At 46.2% G+C, this 22,575-nt stretch overlaps 3 protein-coding genes across 3 annotated transcripts in view; all 3 read left to right on the top strand.

The window, feature by feature from the left end:
- Positions 1–22,575, top strand: part of LOC309362400 (uncharacterized protein) — a gene marked incomplete at its 3' end in the record, with an annotated part of 151,637 nt that overhangs the window by 19,283 nt on the left and 109,779 nt on the right. The window lies entirely within an intron of this gene.
- The window catches only part of LOC309362402 (uncharacterized protein), a 56,457-nt gene that overhangs the window by 10,832 nt on the left and 23,050 nt on the right, over positions 1–22,575 (top strand). The gene's annotated exons all lie outside the window — the stretch shown is intronic.
- Positions 1,373–4,192, top strand: LOC309362399 (uncharacterized protein; the record flags this gene model as incomplete). Its single annotated transcript, XM_081931744.1, has 2 exons — positions 1,373–2,396; positions 3,914–4,192. The coding sequence occupies 2 exons, from the start codon at positions 1,373–1,375 to the stop codon at positions 4,063–4,065; spliced, it is 1,176 nt and encodes a 391-aa protein (XP_081787870.1). The 3' UTR covers positions 4,066–4,192.

Below are 22,575 nucleotides of genomic sequence, written 5' to 3'. Positions count from 1 at the left end.
ATAATGATGTTGCACACCAATTCAGAAAAATGGGTGAAGGGGCTATGGAAATGCTTCCCGTCATTATTTATACTTCATATATTTAAATAGTTTATATTACTTTTATTTTTTTAAGGACTGGGTCAGAGTGATACATTCCACTAGCATCAAAATACAGTAGATGCATGCACCTCCCCAGTTTGGTGGGCTTTTCGGACAAAGGACCTGTTATCATGACACACAATACCTGTGGCTGGAGGCTCTACACATAGGATTGGGCATATGAAGACCAAGGGTGGCCAGTACTATAAGCAAATTGTGTGAACTTACAGACAGGGGTTGTGTGTGAGAGTGAGTGAGTGGGATAATAATTTATATTTCCCCTGTAATTCTGTCCCTCCATAAACTTACATGGAGATACAGTGGTACAACCTTGGTACAAATTTCAAAATAAGTGCACAAAACCAACAAAGAGACTCACGGGTTTATAGTGGCACCAGCTTTCCTAATCAAGAGTCCACTTTGTCAGATTGCAGCCCACAAAAGCTTAGATCATAATACCTTTATGAGCCTTTTAGGGCTGCAAAATATGAGTAAACAGAAGCACAGGAGACAGTGACTGCCAGCAACTAGGATAGCTTGAAAAAAATGATTAGACTGATGCCTGTGCTCTGCCCTCATGTTCTTAGGCAATAATGCTTCTTAATACTAGTTTCTGGAAAGCACAGGACTCTTGGGCTGAAATTTTGCTTGCTAGTTTCCCCCAGGCATCTGCTTGGCCACTGTGAGAACAGAATGCTGGACTACGTGGGCCTTTACCCAATGCAGCAGGCCCTGTTTAGGTTCTAATATATTGCAATATTTTTACAGTTACATGTGGCATAAGAGCACTTCAGTTTTACATCTTACTCATAGGAAAGATTGCTATTGGAGCCTGAGATCTTTTTCTCAATTGAAAAAGAAAAAGACAGAGATGTGTCTTATAAACCAGTTCCACCGTAGATCTCTACTATAAAATGATGGTGCTCTCTTAAGTGTGGAGTGATCATGGGCTGCTTTTGCCATTATCTCATCTTCATTCCTAAAATCTTGGAACATGGAGACAGTGAACAATGAAGAGGGAGTGAAAATAAGAGAAGGTGCACATAGGGATTGGCGTGTGTTCAGTTCCTTTCTTGTCTTTCTTAAAAGTCTAACAGGATTCTCTCTTCCCCCCCTGCACTCCCAAACAGGTGAGGAAGACGATGGTCAGAATTCTACGGAGCCATCTGTGAATTCATTGGGAAGAACAAAGAAAGAGTTTAAATGCAGGGAATGTGGAATGTGCTTTAGTCACTGTGGAAGAATGAGGATACACCAACAAACTCACACAGGAGAGAAACCTTTTGAATACATGGAGTGTGGAAAGAACTTCAGTCATGCTGGAGTCGTGAGAACACATCAACAAACTCACACAGGGGAGAAACCATTTACATGTATTGAATGCGGAAAGAGCTTCAGTCATAGTGGCAATCTTAGAAGACACCAACGAACTCACACGGGGGAGAAACCATTTACATGTATTGAATGTGGAAAGAGCTTCAGTAAAAGTGGAGACTTTAGATGCCATCAACGAACTCACACAGGGGAGAAACCATTTAAATGCATTGAATGTGCAAAGAGCTTTAGTAGTAGTGGTCCCCTTAGAAGACATCAACGAACTCACACAGGGGAGAAACCGTTTAAATGTATTGAATGTGGAAAGAACTTCAGTCAAAGTGGAGACTTTAGAAGACATCAACGAACTCACACAGGGGAGAAACCGTTTAAATGTATTGAATGTGGAAAGGGCTTCAGTCAAAATGGAGCCCTTAGAATACATCAACAAACTCACACAGGTGAGAAACCATTTAAATGTAGTGAATGTGGAAAGAGCTTCAGTCAAAATGGAGCCCTTAGAATACATCAACGAACTCACACAGGGGAGAAACCATTTAAATGCATTGAGTGTGGAAAGAGCTTCATTCATAGTGGAGCCCTTAGAAGACACCAACAAACTCACACGGGTGAGAAACCATTGAAATGTATTGAATGGGGAAAGAGCTTCAGTTGTAGTGGAGACTTTAGATGCCATCAACGAACTCACACAGGGGAGAAACCATTTAAATGCATTGAATGTGGAAAGGGCTTCAGTCAAAATGGAGCCCTTAGAATACATCAACGAACTCACACAGGTGAGAAACCATTTAAATGTAGTGAATGTGGAAAGAGCTTCAGTCAAAATGGAGCCCTTAGAATACATCAACGAACTCACACAGGGGAGAAACCATTTAAATGCATTGAATGTGGAAAGAGCTTCAATCATAGTGGAGACCTTAGAAAACATCAACGAACTCACACAGGGGAGAAACCATTTAAATGTATTGAATGTGGAACTAGTTTTTGTCAAAATGGAGCCCTTACAAGACATCAACGAACTCACACGGGGGAGAAACCATTTAAATGCATGGAATGTGGAAAGAGCTTCAGTGAAAGCGGAACACTTAGAATACATCAACGAACTCACACGGGTGAGAAACCATTTCATTGCATGGAGTGTGGTAACAGCTTCAATCGTATTAGAGCCCTTAGAAGACATCAACGAACTCACACAGGCGAGAAACCATTTAAATGCATGGAATGTGGAAAGAGCTTCAGTGAAAGCGGAACACTTCGAATACATCAACGTAATCACACAGGGGAGAAACCTTTTAAATGTATTGAATGTGGAAAGAGCTTCAGTCAAAGTGGAAAACTTAGAGTACACCAACAAACTCACATGGGGGAGAAACCATTGAAATGTATTGAATGTGGAAAGGGCTTCAGTCAAAATGGAGCCCTTAAAATACATGAACGTAGTCACACAGGGGAGAAACCATTTAAATGCATTGAATGTGGAAAGAGCTTCAGTCGTAGTGGCGATCTTAGAAGACATCAACGTACTCACACAGGGGAGAAACCATTTAAATGTATTGATTGTGGAAAGAGCTTTAGTCATAGTGGAACCCTTATAATACATCAACGTAGTCACACAGGGGATAAACCATTTAAATGCATTGAATGTGGAAAGAGCTTCAGTCGTAGTGGCGATCTTAGAATACATCAACATAGTCACACAGAGGAGAAACCATTTAAATGTACTGAATGTGGAAAGAACTTCAGTCATAGTGGAGCCCTTAGAATACATCAACGAACTCACAAGGGGGAGAAACCATTCTAATGTATTGAATGTGGAAAGAGCTTCAGTCAAAGTGGAGACTTTAGATGCCATCAACGAACTCATACAGGGGAGAAACCATTTAAATGCATTGAATGTGGAAAGAGCTTCCGTCGTAGTGGCGGTCTTAGAATACATCAACGTAATCACACAGGGGAGAAACCTTTTAAATGTATTGAATGTGGAAAGAGCTTCAGTCGTATTAGAGCCTTTAGAATACATCAACGAACTCACATGGGGGAGAAACCATTTGAATGCATTGAATGTGGAAAGAGCTTCATTCATAGTGGAGCCCTTAGAAGACATCAACAAACTCACACGGGTGAGAAACCATTGAAATGTATTGAATGGGGAAAGAGCTTCAGTCATAGTGGAGACTTTAGATGCCATCAACGAACTCACACAGGGGAGAAACCACTTAAATGCATTGAATGTGGAAAGAGCTTCAGTCGTAGTGGCAGTCTTAGAATACATCAACGTAATCACACAGGGTAGAACCCATTTAATTGTATGGAGTGTGGAAAGAGCTTCAGTTGTAGTGGAACACTTAGAAGACATCAACAAGCTGACATGGGAAAATCCATTTAAATGTATGGTGTGTGGAAGAAGCTTCAGTTATATTGGAGCCCTTAGAATACACCAACGAACTCATACAGGGGAGAAACCATTTAATTGTATGGAGTGTGGAAAGAGCATCAGACGGAGTGGAGACCTTAATATGCATGAGCAAATTCACACAGGTGAAAAGCCATATAAATGTATGCGGTCTTTCACTCAAGGTTCACTCTTTACATCACATCAAGAAACTCATATGGGCGGAAATCAATTTTAAATACATGGAACCCATGTGATGTTCTGGTGTTTGTATTTAAATTTGTACACAAAAACACACATATATATTAAAGTAATATAGGTCACATATACTAAATGTATAAAGTAAGTTGCAAGTTGTTGCTAGATAAACGGGGAGAGTGTGAATCTGGACCTCCACCCTTCACTGCCAAAATGATGGGCTGCCCTTGTCTTGTGGATCAGCATCTGTCAGGCTTCAGGGAATTGGCTTCCTTCCCCCGTGGTCGTAGATAAGCAGAACAAAGGAAAAGGAGTCTTGTTACCAGTTAGAAACTCTAATCATCCCAGCGAGAGAACAAAGACCCCGTCTTCTAGGAATCGCGGTGTTCCCAATGAAGAGGTCCACCCCTCACATCCCTAGTCACCCCCGTCTCTTATGCATCTTGTAATCTGAGCTTGTACACTCTGTGCTTTCTGTCCTGCCACTTTTGCAGCTCTCCCTGACCTTGGGGAAAGCGAATGGATGCTTTCCAGAGACAGTGAATTTGTTAACTCCCCCCCCCCTCTCCAGAGTTTCTTCTGCAAGCTGTTCCCCATCCAGTATTTCCCAGCTTCTTCCTTCTGAACTATGTTCCTCTGCAAACCACTGTTCCAAATCTATAAAGTCCTCCTGCTCCTGGGAAGATTCAGGGGAGGGGGATGTTCCCACAAATGTGCCTCAGTGCAGCTCTCCTCAGCTGGGTCCCTGGTTAGGTTTTGGTTTAGGGGAGAAAGCATGGGCCTGGCCCTTGGGTGGGGGCGAGGGGAGAAGGGAAGAGAAGTAAAGGGGATGCTTATTTTTCTGCGCAAGGCTAGTTTTTTTCCTCTCAAGTACGCGCCTGTAATCACAATCCTGTGTGAATTTTTCCGTTCTTCCAATCCTCAAGTCGAGATGGTTTCCATATATCATCGCCTTCATAGATAACAGCGCTCTTTCCATCATTAATTACAGAACTGTCGTTCTTAAGTCCCACTGAGGAGTTTCACCCACAATATAAAAACAGCTCTATTTCTCTATTTCTCCTCTCAGACTTAAGTCCTCCGACAGAACTTCCCAATATGGCAACAGAATTTTTAACTGTGTCATTCCAAAGCCCTTATACATTCCACGCTCTTCTTAAAACATGCTTTGGTTCGAAAGTTTATCTCCACACAACCTTAAATCCACAGCTTAAGTACTTAAAATGACATTTCTGACTTGTGAGGGGGGGATTCTTGTTTAATCACATAAGGGAAAGAAAGGAAAGGTTTTTTCCCCCTCCCCCATCAGTCCCTTTGCCATACCGAGTCTTGGCGTATCTTCTCATGATTTATACTTGTTCCTCCGACTCGTCTTGTTTTATCAGAGATCTCTTCTGTTAGCAGTCTTTACTCTCCCTTCTTCCTTGAAATATGTGCATTGGCTTCATCCAACTTGTTTCTTTTGAAGTTCTTGCAGCTAGTGGCGCGGATCAGAGATGGCGTCCAGGAGCGCCAAAATCCCACAGGAGGGCATTGTGCCTAGTGCCCCCATCCCCACAAATTCGGGCAGGCAAGGGCAGTCCCCCCCCCAATCCTGGGGGGAGGTTAGGGAGGCTATTTACTCCCATCACAGCCTCCAATTTACCGTATTTTTCGCACCATAGGGCGCACCGGACCATAGGGCGCACCCAGTTTTTTGGGGGGGAAATAAAGGGGAAAAAATTATTTCCCCCCCAGGTGCGGGGCTGGGGCGGGGGAAGCTAGAGCTTCCCCCGACCCCAGCCCTCAAACAGGCAGCTCTCCGCAAGCAGCGGGAGCGCTCCCGCTGCTTGCGGAGAGGTCCGCGAAGCCTGGACGCGCTGAGCTCAGCACGCCCAGGCTTCGGCATGCAGGCACCTCTCCGCAAGCAGCAGGAGCGCTCCCGCTGCTTGCGGAGAGGTCCGCGAAGCCTGGACGCGCTGAGCTCAGCGCGCCCAGGCTTCGGCATGCAGGCACCTCTCCGCAAGCAGCGGGAGCGCTCCCGCTGCTTGCGGAGAGGTCCGCGAAGCCTGGACGCGCTGAGCTCAGCGCGCCCAGGCTTCGGCATGCAGGCACCTCTCCGCAAGCAGCGGGAGCGCTCCCGCTGCTTGCGGAGAGGTCCGCGAAGCCTGGACGCGCTGAGCTCAGCGCGCCCAGGCTTCGGCATGCAGGCACCTCTCCGCAAGCAGCGGGAGCGCTCCCGCTGCTTGCGGAGAGGTCCGCGAAGCCTGGACGCGCTGAGCTCAGCGCGCCCAGGCTTCGGCATGCAGGCACCTCTCCGCAAGCAGCGGGAGCGCTCCCGCTGCTTGCGGAGAGGTCCGCGAAGCCTGGACGCGCTGAGCTCAGCGCGCCCAGGCTTCGGCATGCAGGCACCTCTCCGCAAGCAGCGGGAGCGCTCCCGCTGCTTGCGGAGAGGTCCGCGAAGCCTGGACGCGCTGAGCTCAGCGCGCCCAGGCTTCGGCATGCAGGCACCTCTCCGCAAGCAGCGGGAACGCTCCCGCTGCTTGCGGAGAGGTCCGCGAAGCCTGGACGCGCTGAGCTCAGCGCGCCCAGGCTTCGGCATGCAGGCACCTCTCCGCAAGCAGCGGGAACGCTCCCGCTGCTTGCGGAGAGGTCCGCGAAGCCTGGACGCGCTGAGCTCAGCGCGCCCAGGCTTCGGCATGCAGGCACCTCTCCGCAAGCAGCGGGAACGCTCCCGCTGCTTGCGGAGAGGTCCGCGAAGCCTGGACGCGCTGAGCTCAGCGCGCCCAGGCTTCGGCATGCAGGCACCTCTCCGCAAGCAGCGGGAACGCTCCCGCTGCTTGCGGAGAGGTCCGCGAAGCCTGGACGCGCTGAGCTCAGCGCGCCCAGGCTTCGGCATGCAGGCACCTCTCCGCAAGCAGCGGGAGCCCAGCGCTGGGCTCCTGCTGCTTGCGGAGAGGTGTGCGAAGCCTGGAGAGCATGAGGGGTTGGTGCGCACCGACCCCTCTCACTCTCCAGGCTTCAGCGAAAGCCTGCATTCGCACCATAGGACGCACACACATTTCCCCTTCATTTTTGGAGGGGAAAAAGTGCATCCTATGGTGCGAAAAATACGGTACCTCGTGTGGGTCGGAGAGATGTTATTGTCAGCCATCTTCTGGTGCGCCCCAAGTGGTCCCTGCACGTGTATCTCTCATGTGCCTTGAGAGCAATGGTGGAGGGACGGTCGGGGTGCTTAAAAGGAGGCTGTTGTTTCGTTAGGGGAGGAGTCTTAGCGGCGTCGAACAGGAAGAGCCAAGCGCACCTACAGGATACATGTGCTTGCTACTCTTTATTGGAAGATGGGCAGTGGAAGTGGCATATGCTTGTGCTAAAAACAGATCTAATGAAGATTAAGTTAATTATAACCTTTTTTAAAATTCATATTCTTTATTGATTAAAAAAAATTGCATGTCTATACAAATATGTACTATCTCTTAACAGGTAGAAAATTAGAAAATAGAAAATTTATAAATAAAAAATAAAGAATTAACAAAGATAAGAAACCAAGAAATAATAGTAAGAAAAAAGACAAAGTAATAGTAAAAAGAAATAGAAAAAAAGACAAAGTAATAATAGTAAGGAAAAAAGACAAAGTTATTTACATAGTAAAAGTACTCTTCGACACAATCATTCCCATCCCGCTCATTCTACTGTTTGATATAACATTTTTTTTTACACAGGCTTACATTATATAATACCATTTCTTTCTGCTTTGTATACATTCCTTTGATCTTTTTCTTTACAAATATCACTTGATTTCTGCTCATATGGAGTTATTTGTACAATAAAGTTTTACATAATTCTTAAAAGTTATCCATTCTCTAGATATTTTTGTTTCCATATTCCTCTAACTGATCTCATCAGTTTTGCTAATTGTTGATCAGAGCTTGAAGGGCAGCAGCTGAAGAAGGAGCAAAAAGGGTTTTCTTGTGTGTGTGTTTTTTTGTGGCTGATTAGCTGCCCTCCCTGTGCAAAGGCCAGAGGGGGCAGGGTTTCTGTTGAGGTAGGTGATTAGCTGTGGGAGGAGCATGATTTGCTTTTCATATGTATAAAAATGTTTATTTCCTGGCCCACCTCCCATCACTGTGGAGAGAGCAGGGTCGGCATGACATCCATCAGTTCTCTGGCTCCGACAGCGGCCATCCAGGTATTTCTGCAAAACTCACAATCAGGACATGAAGGCGAGTGCCACCCTCTCTTTGTGAGGAAATCCCGTGTACAAATAGCCAATTTAATTTTCTAGCTGCTAACCTTTATGTGGCCAAAATGGAACCCTTCCTCCAAGGAAGAGAGGGAGGTACCAGTAACCTTGAGGCAGCTCCGTTGGTTACGTATGTCCAATAAATTTTTAGGTGGAGGAAGAAGATAGCCAAAGCCACGCAATGAGAACTGGACAGGGTCAGTGGATACAGAAAACTGGCTGTGGGGTGGAGGGTTGGTATACAGCAGGAATGGAAAACTGGAGAGGGATGGATAGCAATGGAGTGTGCTTGGAAAAGGGTAATGTTTTGGACCAGAAGCACTCAGTGCCTCAGCATTTTCTTCCAGGTTTTTACTGGACAGGCTGCTCTGGTGCTTATCACTGGAGACAGAGAGAGTACCTTGCCTTCAACAACTTCTCAATGCCAGCATCCACCTCCCATCATCCACAGCCATAGATGACGATTGCTGAGCCTGATGGGGGTTGTAATTCAGCAACATCTGGAGGGCCAGAGGTTCCCACACTTACCTGCAGGCTCCGGCCTAAGACCGAGTTCATCAGAGTTGGGTCCTTGTTGACTAAGAGCGCCGGGGATGATGGGAGTTCTAGTCCAACAACATCTAGGGACCCAAGATTGAATGATGTCGGCTTGTAGGATATATTGTTGCCTAGGCTAAGCAGTCCTGGGTCTTGGGAGGAGGCCACACGTATACCACCTTGAGTTTCGTGATGGAAGAAGGGAAGGATATGGCAGCAGGAAACTAGAATGTTTCTTAAATAAATCAAGGCCCATGGTTGCTTTTTGCTGAGCCCTGCTATATAGGCCCGCAGGACTCCGTCTCATGTTGGATTCTTGGCAGGGATGTGTGTGTTGCCAGGATACTTTTTTCAACCTGCTTTCATTCTTTCTGTGTAAAGAATGTTAATCATTTTAACTGATTTTAATAGCATTATCATATTGCTTTTAACTGCCGAGGGTGGGGCCTTATAGTGAAGGGTGGCAACAAAATAATAATCTGAATACAGTGCTCTACATTGGGATACAAAAGGAGCAAGCTAGAATGAGTTTCGTTTTCCTAACTGGGCTCCCAAAATTGTTTCCTATGGTAATGACACACGGCATGAACCTCACAGAAGTGAGTGAAAAGCAAAATGAAACCTATTCAAGAATCCAGTTAGTTAGCTAACTTGACCGTGGCAGAAATGCATTTTCCCACCTTCCCTTGAAACAGCCTTGCCCTACAGTGCTGTGTCACAAGCTGTGCATGGCAACGGTCCCAAATCTCTGAAGGCAGGCAGTGGGGACGAGTGCTGCGTTGCCCTGTGAGGAACATAAAATGGCATTGGAGGCTGCCATTGTGGGCTCCATTTGTTCACTGTCACCTCCTGATTGCTTGCCTTCTCCACATCCACACCACATTTAAATCACTCTAGTACCACTTCAGTCAGTCATGGATTCTCCCAAAGCATTCTGGGAGCTGTAGTGAGTCTGGCTGGCTGTTGCTGCTGCTGCTTGTTACTGTTCACTGTTTCTGTTTGTCTGTGAGGAGCATACAGGACACTGCAAAAGACACAGGGTGCCATAAGCCAGACAGAGAGTGATCCCTCCCTATACATGTAAATAGAGAGACTTCTGTTCAGGAGATTTCTGTATAGAGAACTCTTTATAGAGGGGGAAATAGGGAGTAAGTGAGGTTGGAGTGGAACCATGTTCGCATAAATATGACAATGTAAAATATGCTCTCCATTGTAGAAATATCTGGTTATACATGGATATATAGATAACAGATAACTGATTATATGAGAAGCATAAGGGTAAAATTCCTCCAGGTCCTGCTTCATAAATTTATATTAAAATAATTCATTCAGTTACCCAGAAGAGTCATTAGGCTTTTTTTGCTGTAAGCTACTTCATACATTGTAAGAAGTGGGTCTGGAAACCCTTGATCCCGCTCCTTTAAATACCGAATGGGACTCCTAAATAAATATGAATAGGCCCAGGCTGTATAAAAATTGGTATAGGCACCATACTGAGATAGGTGATAGTAAATCTGCTGCATACATGTTATCTATGTGCTTTGTGGAGTATGTTTGGGGGCTTAGAGGAAATTTCCTCAACTACAACCCAAAACGACTTATTTACCTACCACATATTGTCTGCCTCTTAGGTGCAAAAAAAGTAGCAGCCCTAATTCCTAGACTGGCCCTTTGCAGGATCACATTCCATGGCTTTCCAATGAAGCTGCATTGAAGAATGTTAATGGATGAGAGAGACTGTTGTTTTTTAAAATGTTTTTATTAAATTCTTGGGTACACCCAGAGTCTCTGTTTTCAAGTCACAGAATCCTTCAAACAAATCAGTCCTATTCAGAGTGAGACAGTACTGTTCTAGACAATATGGAGTTGGGGGGTGGTGGAAGAAAAGTGGGAAGAGAGAGGGAAGGAAAGCGGGAAAGAAATAAACATTTCATTCATTTCTATAGTATGTGAGCTTTTGTGTCAGCGTCAGGTAAACAAGTATTTTATTTTTATTGGCAGTGGGAGAGACCCTGAGGGCTCAGGAGGTGGCTAGTTGCAGGATATTTGTCAAAGCAATGCCCAATCTCTCTGGTGTTTGAGAGCGACCCCCCCCCCCGATGGTTGTTCACACATGCGAGGGAGCCATTGCCTGCTGCAGTCAACATGTGGCGACCGTGTGTGTCTAAAATCCCAGGAGGCAGAGACCCAAATCTGGACCGAGACAAGGGGATGGCAGATCTCTAGCTAGGGAGTGACCTGTGGGAATGTTTAGAAAGGCAGGAGAGGATATATTATTTGATGATATCCTTACTAACTTCCATTGTGACTACCCAAACCTCAGTCAAACCTTCCCCCGTTCTCCCTTTTAAGCTGGAACATAGCAGGTTGGAAGGGGAAAAAATCTGACCCGGACTTTGTAAAACTAATAAACTCACACCAAATAATTCTCTTGCAGGAAACATGGGAAGAGGGGAGAGTAGATATTAATGGTTTTGATGTTACATCATTACCGGCATGCCCGTCTACTAAAGGAGGCCGGCCTAGTGGAGGATTAGTTATAGCAATTTCCTTGAAAATACAGGCAAAACTCACGCTTGTAAATGCTTCCACCCTTGCAATTACAGCCCTGGTTACGGGGAAAAACTTTGAACTTGTTATAACAAATGTTTATCTTCCTCCTGGAGGCAACATTGCAGACTTATACAATAAATGGGGAATCTTGGAGGAACATCTTACTTTTTGTCACTCCAAATACCCCAATACACCCAATGTTATAGCAGGGGATTTCAATGCTCGCATTGCAACAAACTGGGAGTCTCTAATCAAAGCCAAATGGTGGATAACCCCAGAATTCATAAATGACCTCTCCCTCCATAATCAAAGACTCTCCAAAGACAAAAGGGTAAATGAAGCAGGAACCCTTCTTTACCAATTGGTCCTACGTCTAAACTTAGTGATTCTAAACGGGAACTGCCCGCCTGACGTACCAGGTGAGTTCACACACATAAGCTCCTCTGCAAACAGTGTCCTGGATTATATGCTGGTATCACATGATATATTCCCCAAATTTTCCCATTTTAAAGTTGAAAATATTCACCTGAGCGACCACCTACCGTTGGTCGCCACAATGACTATAGACTGGACCCCAGATGGAGACAGACATCCAACACATTTGATTACGAACTCAGTACTGCAAGTCAAAAGTGTAAAATGGTCCGAACTACAGGCTCAAAAATTCTCAGCATATTTACAACTAGGACTAAAACAAGCATATTCAGGCTTAATTGAGGATTATCATGATTATGACCAAACCCTAAGACTATTCTCGAACCTGTCGGAAGATCTAACGTCTTTTTTCTCTGTCCTGACGCATAAAATAAATCGAACACAAAGGAAGACAGGTGCATTGTGGTTCAACAGTGCTTGTAAACAGGCTAAACAACTTCTTGGTAACATCTACAAAGAGTATAAAGCCTCTGGGGCAACGGTCTTGCCAAAAGAATATTTCCAAGCAAAATCGGCCTACAAGCAAATTCAAAAGGGAGCCAGACAGGAATGGCAAGTGAATCAATGGCGGGCAATTATAGAAGCCTCATCATCACGGAACACCAGACAATTTTGGCTCCTGGTAAATAAAAGAACTAAAAGATACCCTTTAACTATTATTCCCGCCCCGGTTTGGGAATCTTATTTAAAAAATTACTTTGCCACAACTGACTGTATCGTTAACACAAGAGACGAATTTCAAGATCAGCTTCCCCTCTGGCCCCCTACCGATCCGGAAGACATCCATGACCTGATCGTCAACCTTAAAACAGGGAAAGCGCCTGGGCCAGACCTGATCCCGGCAGAAGCTATAAAATACCACGCGGACTGGTGGGCCAAGGTCCTGGCGAACATCTTCGATGCAGTTAACAACTCTGGAAAGATTCCGGAAGTATGGAAGGACGCCGTCATCGTTCCAATCCACAAAAAGGGCTCACCAGATGACCCGGGGAACTACAGGAACATCAGCCTGCTCTCAATAGTGGGGAAACTGTATGCCCGCTCCCTGTTGAACAGACTTATCCAATGGGCCGAAGAGAGAAAATTAATTGGGCCCGAACAAGCTGGATTCCGCCCAAAACAGTCAACAATTAATCATATTCTAATTTTACAGCATCTTGCGTGGAAATATTCCACCCCAAAGGGTGGCCAACTCTGTGTGGCATTCATTGACCTAAAGGCAGCATTCGATAGTATCCCCAGGAGCATCCTCTGGGAAAAACTCACTCGCTGGGGCATCGACAGAAGGCTTCTCTGGCTAATAATCAAACTCCATGAGAACTCAGCAGCCAGAGTGAGATTCACCCCGGAGGGTGATCTCACGAATTCAATTCCCATTAACAGAGGTGTCCGACAGGGTTGTATATTGGCTCCACTCCTGTTCAATTTGTTTATAAGTGACATGAGGACTCCCCTAATAGAGGCCCAAGAAAGGATTCATGCACCCCGCCTAGCACTTTATCGCTGCCCCTTGTTACTATATGCGGATGACGCAGCCATTCTTTCCTTTTCTAGAGTAGGCCTCAGGAGGGCCCTAAATTTTTTTGGATCATACTGTAACGCAAATTCCCTTACAATTAATTATGGGAAATCTAAGATCCTGATTTTCTCAAAGAGCCAGAAACTCCATAATTGGAGAATTGATGGGAGAGTCATCGAACAAGTCTATAGATTCCAATATTTGGGAGTTTGGTTACAACATAAACTCAGATGGAAGGCCCATGTAGCCTATGTTACAAATAGAGCCAAAGCTATCTCCTTGGCGATCTTGCGATTCTTCTTCACCGATGGGGCCCTTCATATCCCATCGGCGTTGAAAGTCTTCAAGGCCAAGGTGATTCCGACAATTGCTTATGCCATCTCAGTCTGGGGGACTTTTGCCAACCTATCTCACCTGGAGGTCATTCAAAATCAGTTTTTAAGAGGGATATTGAAACTGCCCAACTGTGTAAGTAATACAGCGTTACGCATGGAACTCAATATTGTATCCCTGGAAAATGCTCTGTGGAAGCACATACTTTGTCACTGGTTATCTCTATGGCACAATCTCCCAAACTTGTACTTGATACAATGTATGTGGAGAGATGATTTCCAGAGCCCATGGGTAAAAAATTTACAGCTGAAAATAACGGCAATGGGAATCTCCCCATCCAAATTACTAGAGCAGGACATAGTCCCAGCTAAAAGAACAGTAACCTGTAAGCTAGAGGAGATGGACTTGCAGCAGAATATGATCTTGGGCAATGGTACCTGCTCACCTCTAAATCTTGGTTTATTACCCCTCTTAAGGCTCCCAAACTATTTGAATTCCCTAACTTCCTCAGCTCATAGATATGCCTTTGTAAAGGCAAGATTCAACACCTTCCCATCGAACGTGCTGAGAAATAGATTCTCCAATGGACAGATATCACTCTTATGTGATTGTAATAGTGGGGCACCGGAATCGTTGCATCACATAATCTTTGACTGTGCTTTTCACTTACCGGCCAGGAGCAAGTTTCTTGCTCAATATCTTAAGGGAATTGCCGATGATACGATTGAAGCCAAACTGAGATATCTACTAACTGATGATGACCCCCTAAAATCACTCATGGTTGCCAGATTCCTGATCAGCGTCCTATCCCTAAAGAAGAGAAACTGTTTCCTGTGTGATTCGGATAACCCCTTTAAACCATGACCTATGTTTTAGGTGATATCACCATTGTTTTAAACCATGATCTATGTTTTAGGCGATACCCCCATTGATATCCCTGATATTTATTGTAATGTATGATGGTGGTTTCTGTTTTTGTATGATGGTGGTTTTTGTTTTTGTTTCGCTTCGATTATTGTTTGTCTTTTGTAAGTTTTGGCGATTTTAAATTTGGAGGTTTAAGTATAATATGTTGACATGGGAAACTGTCGTGTAACGGGCCAATGGCCGTAATAAAGATCAATCAATCAATCAAGTTCTCTATCTTAGCATACTTCAAACATTCTCCTTTTCAAATTTGCACAGCGGTAAGCTTGTTGCAGGCTCATGTGAGCCTCACTATTTAAGATTCCTGGTAAGATCCCTTGTTATCCCTCTTTAAAAGTGTAGACACGACAATCTTATTAAAATCAATATACAGGTAGTTTACTCATTTTCATTCAGTTCACAATTAGATTCCTGAAGGCAGGCTTATGTTACAAAAGTATATCTATATCTATATATAAACTATCATACAAAGGAGTTTGTCCCAAGTGATTGCGACTGAGCAGTCACTTCTCCTAACACATAGAGAGAGAGAAATGGAGAAGAAAGAATGAAGTACATGGAGGAGGCAGAGACCCAAACCTAGACTGAGACAAGGGGATGGCGGATCTCCAGCTAGGGATTAACTCCAGCTCATTCTGCCCCCTGACTAGAAAAATCATGTCCCCCACAAAAAAAGCCCACCATGAGATTCCTTCCTCTTTCACTCTCCAATTTTACAAAGGCAAACTCCTATTATGCAGCCCTGTATGGAGAAGCTTTTAATGCTGATGTTTCATTGGTTTTTAAAAAATATTCTGTTGGGAGCTGCCCTAGTGGCTGGGGAAACCCAGCCATTTGAGCGGGTACAAATAATGTTGCTATAATAATATTATTATGCTTAATTGAATAAGGTTTCCAGGAAGCCGCCGGAGGGGAGAGATGTTCTAGGGCTCCTTGCAGGCTTGGCTACTATGAGGAGACAGTGCTGGGATTCCTGCATTGAAGGGGGTTGGACTAGATGACTCTCAGGGTGCCCTTCCATCTCTATGATTCTAACAGGGACTAGATGGGCTTGATCAAACTACAGGGGTCTTCATGTGATCTTTCTGTGCATGCAGACGAATGTTTTTCTGTGTCTGTCTGTCTCTGTGTGTGTGTGTGTGTGTGTGTGTGAGAGAGAGAGAGAGAGAGAGAGAGAGAGAGAGAGAGAGAACCTTCAGGGAGAGGCCCCTGTCTCTTATTTGCAACTAGGATGAATCAGCTGCAATATCCCCACACTTGACCCACCGCTTCCCTGCCTGCTCTCTCTCCACCCCCAACTCCAATTCCATGGGTATTGCATTGCATTGCACAACCCCCCCCCCAAAGCTTGCTGCACCCCGAGGCGCTTTGCACTCACCGGATTCCTTCCAGGACAAGGGCAGAGCACGAGGGCAGAGGGGGCCGGTCAGCTGTTCCGCTTAAGCCCCGCCCCCTTTCCCAAGTCAGTATCGAGCAGCAGCACCCTCCCCTCTAGCAGCTTGCACTCTCTGGCTTTAACCCTTAAGGCAACGAGCACCTGTTCCCTATACTCGAAGCCCAGGTTCCCTCCGTCCTCTCCCCATTGGCTGGGTACTGCAAGGCTTTCCCCTTACCATTATCCCCCGGAGATATCCTGCCTCCCAGGAGGGGGCTCCCATTCCCGCCCCCGCTGCCCAGGGTCGCTGCTGCTGCCAGGATTTCGGGTGAGTGCAAAGCCAGCGGCGGGGAAGGAGGGAAGGGGCTTGGCAAGGGGTGGGGGGTCCAGGATGAGAAGCCCCGGGACGGGGAGAAGAAGAGAAGGGAGGAAAGGGAGCTGTTTCTCTGAATGGGGCCTTGAAGGTGGAGGGGGGGGGTCCGTTGTGGAAAGAGAGAAGCTTCTTCCTTCCCGGATCTGGGGCAAAGGGAGTTGCAAGCAATGAAGCGGGAAAGGGGAGCGGATTGGGTATTGCAGACCAGGCTCGCCATAGTAATAATAATATAAATAAATAAATGCTATTTATACCACCCCTCATTGTCTGGGTTTCCCCAGCCACTCTGGGCGGCTTCCAACAAAATATTTTTTTTAATAAAATATTTATTAGAAATTTTCAACATTATAATCACCCAACACATATAGACCCATCACCAAGATACAATAAACAAAGAAAAACATAAAAAAGAAAAAGTTAACACATAATACAAAAAAAACAACCACATAACCATATTTTCTTCACTTTTTGCACTTCCTCACATCTCTCGTTCCTGCGTTCCTAGTTTGTAAAATTTTAAACAGCAAATTATCACCTTGTTTCAGTTCTTATTTTATATTCTTCCAATGTTCTGTCTCTAATTTTGAATACTTTTATCAAAAACTTAAATACTTAATTTAGGGCTTCCAACAAAATAAAGGTAAAGGTACCCCTGCCCTTAAGGGCCAGTCTTGCCAGACTCTAGGGTTGTGTGCCCATCTCACTCAAGAGGCCGGGGGCCAGCGCTGTCCGCAGACACTTCCGGGTCACGTGGCCAGCGTGACAAAGCTGCATCGCGCAGCACAGGGAACGCCGGTTACCTTCCTGCTAGAAAGCGGTCCCTATTTATCTACTTGCACCCGGGGGTGATTTTGAACTGCTACGTTGGCAGGCGCTGGGACTGAGCAGCAGGAGCGCACCCCGCCGCGGGGATTCGAACCACAGACCATGCGATCAGCAAGTCCTAGGCACTGAAGTTTTACCCACAGCGCCACCCGCGTCCCATTCCAACAAAATAAGAAACACCAAAAACATCCAAGTCTTCTGTTTTGTAGAGGAGATGGGGACATGGATTGCTGGAGGGCAGAGGGAGAAAGAGGAAAAGATGGGGAGGAAAATAAGGGCAGGGGGGTCCTGGCAGGAAGAAGGAAGGGGTGAGGCCTTCTCCAAAGCAGCTCTTTGTTCCTTGAACTCCTTGCATAAAGTAGTGGGGGCGGGGCCGGATTGAGGTTTGATGAGGCCCTAAGCTACTGGAGGTCATGGGGCCCTTTATATGTCCAGCTGTTCTTTGTCAACAACTATTTGTCGCTGTTTTTTGTGTTGAATATAGGCTGTATGGTAATTTATGGACCTAAAAGGTAAAGGTAAAGGTACCCTTGCCTGTACGGGCCAGTCTTGCCAGATTCCGGGGTTGTGCGCCCATCTCACTCAAGAGGCCGGGGGCCAGCGCTGTCCGCAGACACTTCCGGGTCACGTGGCCAGTGTGACAAGCTGCATCTGGCGAGCCAGCGCAGCACACGGAACGCCGTTTACCTTCCCGCTGGTAAGCGGTCCCTATTTATCTACTTGCACCCGGGGGTGCTTTCGAACTGCTAGGTTACAGGCGCTGGGACCGAGCAGCGGGAGCGCACCCCGCCACAGGGATTCGAACCGCCAACCTTTCGATCAGCAAGACCTAGGCGCTGAGGCTTTTACCCACAGCGCCACCCGCGTCCCCTTATGGACCTAATCGGTATCTAAAACCATTTGCACATAACAGAATATGTATTTTCTCAAAGTAATTGTTGAACTGAAATACAATTACGAAGCATATTAATAGTGAAATAATTATTAAGCTCTAACTTAAAATGATTTTGTTATTCATAAAAAACTTAATAATGCAAACACATTGGCATTTGGCAATAACAAAAGTTTATTTAGAAACACAATTTACAAAGACTCCTAATCTAGTCCTAAAAACTTGCTATAATAATAGGTGTAAATATATGATGCAAACTACTAATAATTGTAAATTGCATTATTAATATGAAATTAATTGTTATAACCTGTACAATGCAGTTGTAGTTAATACAATGCATTTTTTTTATATAAGTATCAATATTACCATAATAGTCCACATTCTTCATTGGGACAGCAGACCTTTGTACCCTGTTACACTTAGTGAGTGTAAAAGACAGTATTTCTAGTACTATGTTGCATTTAAAAATAATACCAATACTATACACACCTGTACATAAAAATTAATTTACAGGACTAATTGTATACAATACTTTCCTTCTTGCCTTGCCAAAGCAAAGTCACTGATGATATCATCAAATGATAAACTGCTTAGCTTGTCACTATCTATGTACATGAGGCTGAAGTAACATAATTTATCTTGAGACATTGTTGTTCAAATTCATTTTTTATCCTCTTCATCTGAGAAACGGATCTTTACAAATGGCAATTTGCAATCATCATTCAAAGAAACATTGTCAGAATTGCTTCTACATTAGGGAATGCTGATTGGACATCGTTGTTGTTGTTTAGTCACTTAGTCGTGTCTGACTCTTTGTTAACCAATGGACCAGAGCACGCCAGGCACTCCTGTTTTCCACTGCCTCCTGTAGTTTGGTCAAACTCGTGTTAGTAGCTTTGAGAGCACTGTGCAACCATCTCGTCCTCTGCATATAAGTTAAATAAGCAAGGAGACAATATACAGCCTTGTCGTACTCCTTTCCCAATTTTGAGCCAATCAGTTGTTCCATATCCAGTTCTAACTGTTGCTTCTTGTCCCACATAGAGATTTCTCAGGAGACAGATGAGGTGGTCAGGCACTCCCATTTCTTTAAGAATTTGCCATAGTTTGCTGTGGTCCACACAGTCGAAGGCTTTTGCGTAGTCAATGAAGCAGAAGTAGATGTCTTTCTGGAACTCTCTAGCTCAGTGTTTCCCAACCACTGTTCCGCGGCACACTAGTGTGCCGCGAGATGTTGCCTGGTGTGCCGCGGGAAAAAATTAAAAATTGAAAGATTTTTTTTTTTAAGTCAAATTTTCGATTGGGGCGCCGTCACTAGATGACCCCTGGGGTTCCCTCCCTCCCTCCCGCTCTGCGCCTCCCTCCTCCTCCTCCTCCGGGGAGGCCCTTCCTGGCTCTCGGCCAAGGCTTGGCGGCTGCCACTCACTCACTCGCTCGCCCATCCGTCCCTCCATCCCTGCACTCGGCCTCTCCTCCTCTGTCCCCGGCGCGGGGGCTGCCGGGATCCGTAGTCCCCTCGTCCTTGGGCTCCGCGCCCGCGCGGGGTGCGCGAACTGCGTTTCCCAGCGTGGCCTGGCGGGCCGGGCGTTTTATTTGAAGCGCTCTTCTCCCGGCCATGGAATGAGCGCAGCGGCGGCAGCCGGGCGGGCAGGGGCTCTTCTGCGCAGACCCCGCGCAGACTCCGGAGATCGGGCGGCAGGATGGAGCCTGGGGATCCCCGCGGAGGCGGAGTGACGGAGGCGGAGGCTGCCCCCCAGGTAGGGCTGCGTCGGGGTTTTTTTTATTTTTGCAATGCTGCATCCGCGCCGGAGGGGACGCATCGGACCGCGGGGAGACCCCTTGGCGGGCGTGCAAGGCAATGCATGCGTGCAGGCGTTGCATGGAGTGCAGTGCAATGCAATGGCAACGCGGCGCCCTGCATGCATGCATGCAACTTCCACCGGCGCTCCGGACTTGGCAGGTGAGGGGGGTGCCCAGTGGGCGGCAGAGAGAGCCGGGAGGGCGAAGGGGAGCCGCGGGGGGAGCACCGGTGCTCCCCGAGCCGAGCCCGGAGGGAAACTTCGGCGTCGTTGCGCCGGGTGTTGGAAGTGGAGGCTGGCGGGGGCCCCTCACATGCAAAACCTGGTCACCTCTCATATATTTCGTGCATTGCATTCATCGCCCGCTTTCTCCTCCAAGGAGCTCCCGGGGGCGCGCGTGGTTCTCCCCGTGTTATCCTCGCAACAACAGCCCTGCGAGGTGGGTCAGGCGAGTGGCCCAAGGGAGCACCCAGGGATTGTCCTGGCCAGGTGGGGTGATTTGAACCCTGCTCTCTGCCCGGTCTTCGTCCTCATTTAGCCCCCACATGTGCATGACTGTGCATGACTGAGGTTTTCCCCCCTCGTCTTGGCTATGGTGTGAGTCTGTGCTGTTAATTAATGGGGTTCTGCCTTCGGAGAAGATGAGCCAGCCCTCAAGGAGGTGATTATGTAATTTGCTAGCAATTCATGTCCCTCCCGGCGTGACGCTGCGCGCTGACGTCACGGGGCTGTAATGGTGGTGTGCCTCGAGATTTTTTTCATGAAACAAGTGTGCCTTTGCCTAAAAAAGGTTGGGAAACACTGCTCTAGCTTTCTCCCTAATCCAGTGCATGTTTGCAATTTGGTCTCTGGTTCCTCTGCCCCTCCAAAATCCAGATTGTACTTCTGGGAGTTCTCGGTACGCATACTGCTTAAGCTTGCCTTGTAGAATTTTAAGCATAACCTTGCTAGTGTGTGAAATGAGCGCAATTGTGCGGTAGTTGGAGCATTCTTTGGCACTGCCCTTCTTTGGGATTGCGTTGTAGACTGATCTTCTCCAATCCTCTGGCCACTGCTGAGTTTTCCAAACTTGCTGGCATATTGAGTGTAGTACCTTAACAGTATCATCTTTTAAGTTTTTAAATAGTTCCGCTGGAACGTCATCACTTCCACTGGCCTTGTTATTAGCAGTGATTTCTAAGGCCCATTTGACTTCACTCTCCAGGATGTCTGGCTCAAGGTCATCAGTCACACTACCTGGGGTGTATGGGACATCCATATCTTTCTGGTATAATTCCTCTGTGTATTCTTGCCACCTCTTCTTGATGTCTTCTGCTTCTGTTAGGTCCTTACCACTTTTGTCCTTTATTATGGTAATCTTTGCATAAAATGTTCCTTTCATATCTCCAATTTTCTTGAACAGATCTCTGGTTTTTCCCCATTCTATTGTTTCCCTCTATTCTTGGCACTGCTCGTTTAAGAAGTCCCTCTTGTCTCTCCTTGCTATTCGTTAGAAGTCTGCATTCAGTTTCTTGTATCTTTAACTATCTCCCTTGCATTTTGCTTGCCTTCTGTCACCTGTGGTTTGTAAGGCCTCATTGGACAACCACTTTGCTGTCTTGCATTTCCTTTTCATTGGGATGATTCTTCAGGCACTCTGTCCACCAAATCTAAATCCTTAAATCTCTTCCTCTCTTCCACTGTGTATTCATAAGGGATTTGATTTCGATTGTATCTTACTGGACCAGTGGCTTTCCCTACTTTCTTCAGTTAAAGCTTGAATTTTGCTATAAGAAGCTGATGCTCTGAGCCACAGTCAGCTCCAGGTCTTGTTTTTGCTGTATAGAGCTTCTCCATCTTTGGCTGCAAAGAATATAATTAATCTGATTTCAATGCTGCCCATCTGGTGATGTGCATGTGTAGAGTCGTCTCTTGTGTTGTTGGAAAAGAGTGTTTGTTATGATCAGCTTGTTCTCTTGAGAGAACTCTATTAGCCTTTGCACTGCTTCGCTTTGAACTCCAAGGCCAAACTTGCCAGTTGTTCCTTTTATCTCTTTGACTCCCTGCTTTAGCATTCCAATCCCCTATGATGAGAAGAACATCCTTCTTTGGTGTCACTTCTAGAAGGTGTTGTAAGTCTTCATAGAATTGGTCAATTTCAGTTTCTTCAGCACCAGTAGTTGGTGCATAAACCTGGATTACTGTGATGTTAAAAGGTCTGCCTTGGATTTGTCTTCATAGAATTGGTCAAGTTCATTTTGTTGAGCATTGGTAAGGTAAAGGGACCCCTGACCATTAGGTCCAGTCATGGCTGACTCTGGGGTTGGGGCACTCATCTTGCTTTACTGGCCGAGGGAGCTGGCATTTGTCTGCAGACAGTCGTGTGGCCAGCATAACTAAGCTGCTTCTGGCAAACCAGAGCAGCGCATGGAAACACCATTTACCTCCCCGCTGAAGCGGTACCTATTTATCTACTTGCACTTTGACATGCTTTTGAACTGCTAGCTTGGCAGGAGCAGGGACCGAACAACGGGAGCTCACCCCATCGCAGGGATTCAAAGCGCCGACCTTCTGATTGGCAAGTCCTAGGCTCTGTAATTTAACCCACAGCGCCACCCGCGTACCTCAGCATTGGTAGTTGGTGCATATACCTGGATTACTGTGATGTTAAAAGGTCTGCCTTCATTTGTATCGAGATCATTCTATCATTAGGCGCACAGCCCCCATGGGGGCCGGCTCTCCTGGACGCTGTCTCTGATCACGCGAACTGGTTGCAGGAGCTCGAAATAAACAATTAGAG

The sequence above is a fragment of the Podarcis melisellensis genome, assembly GCF_964234715.1.
Source record: "Podarcis melisellensis genome assembly, contig: HAP1_SCAFFOLD_154, whole genome shotgun sequence".
Taxonomy (NCBI): domain Eukaryota; kingdom Metazoa; phylum Chordata; class Lepidosauria; order Squamata; family Lacertidae; genus Podarcis; species Podarcis melisellensis.
The sequence above is the reverse complement of the archived record's forward strand: the minus strand, read 5'-3'. Positions and strand labels throughout refer to the sequence as shown.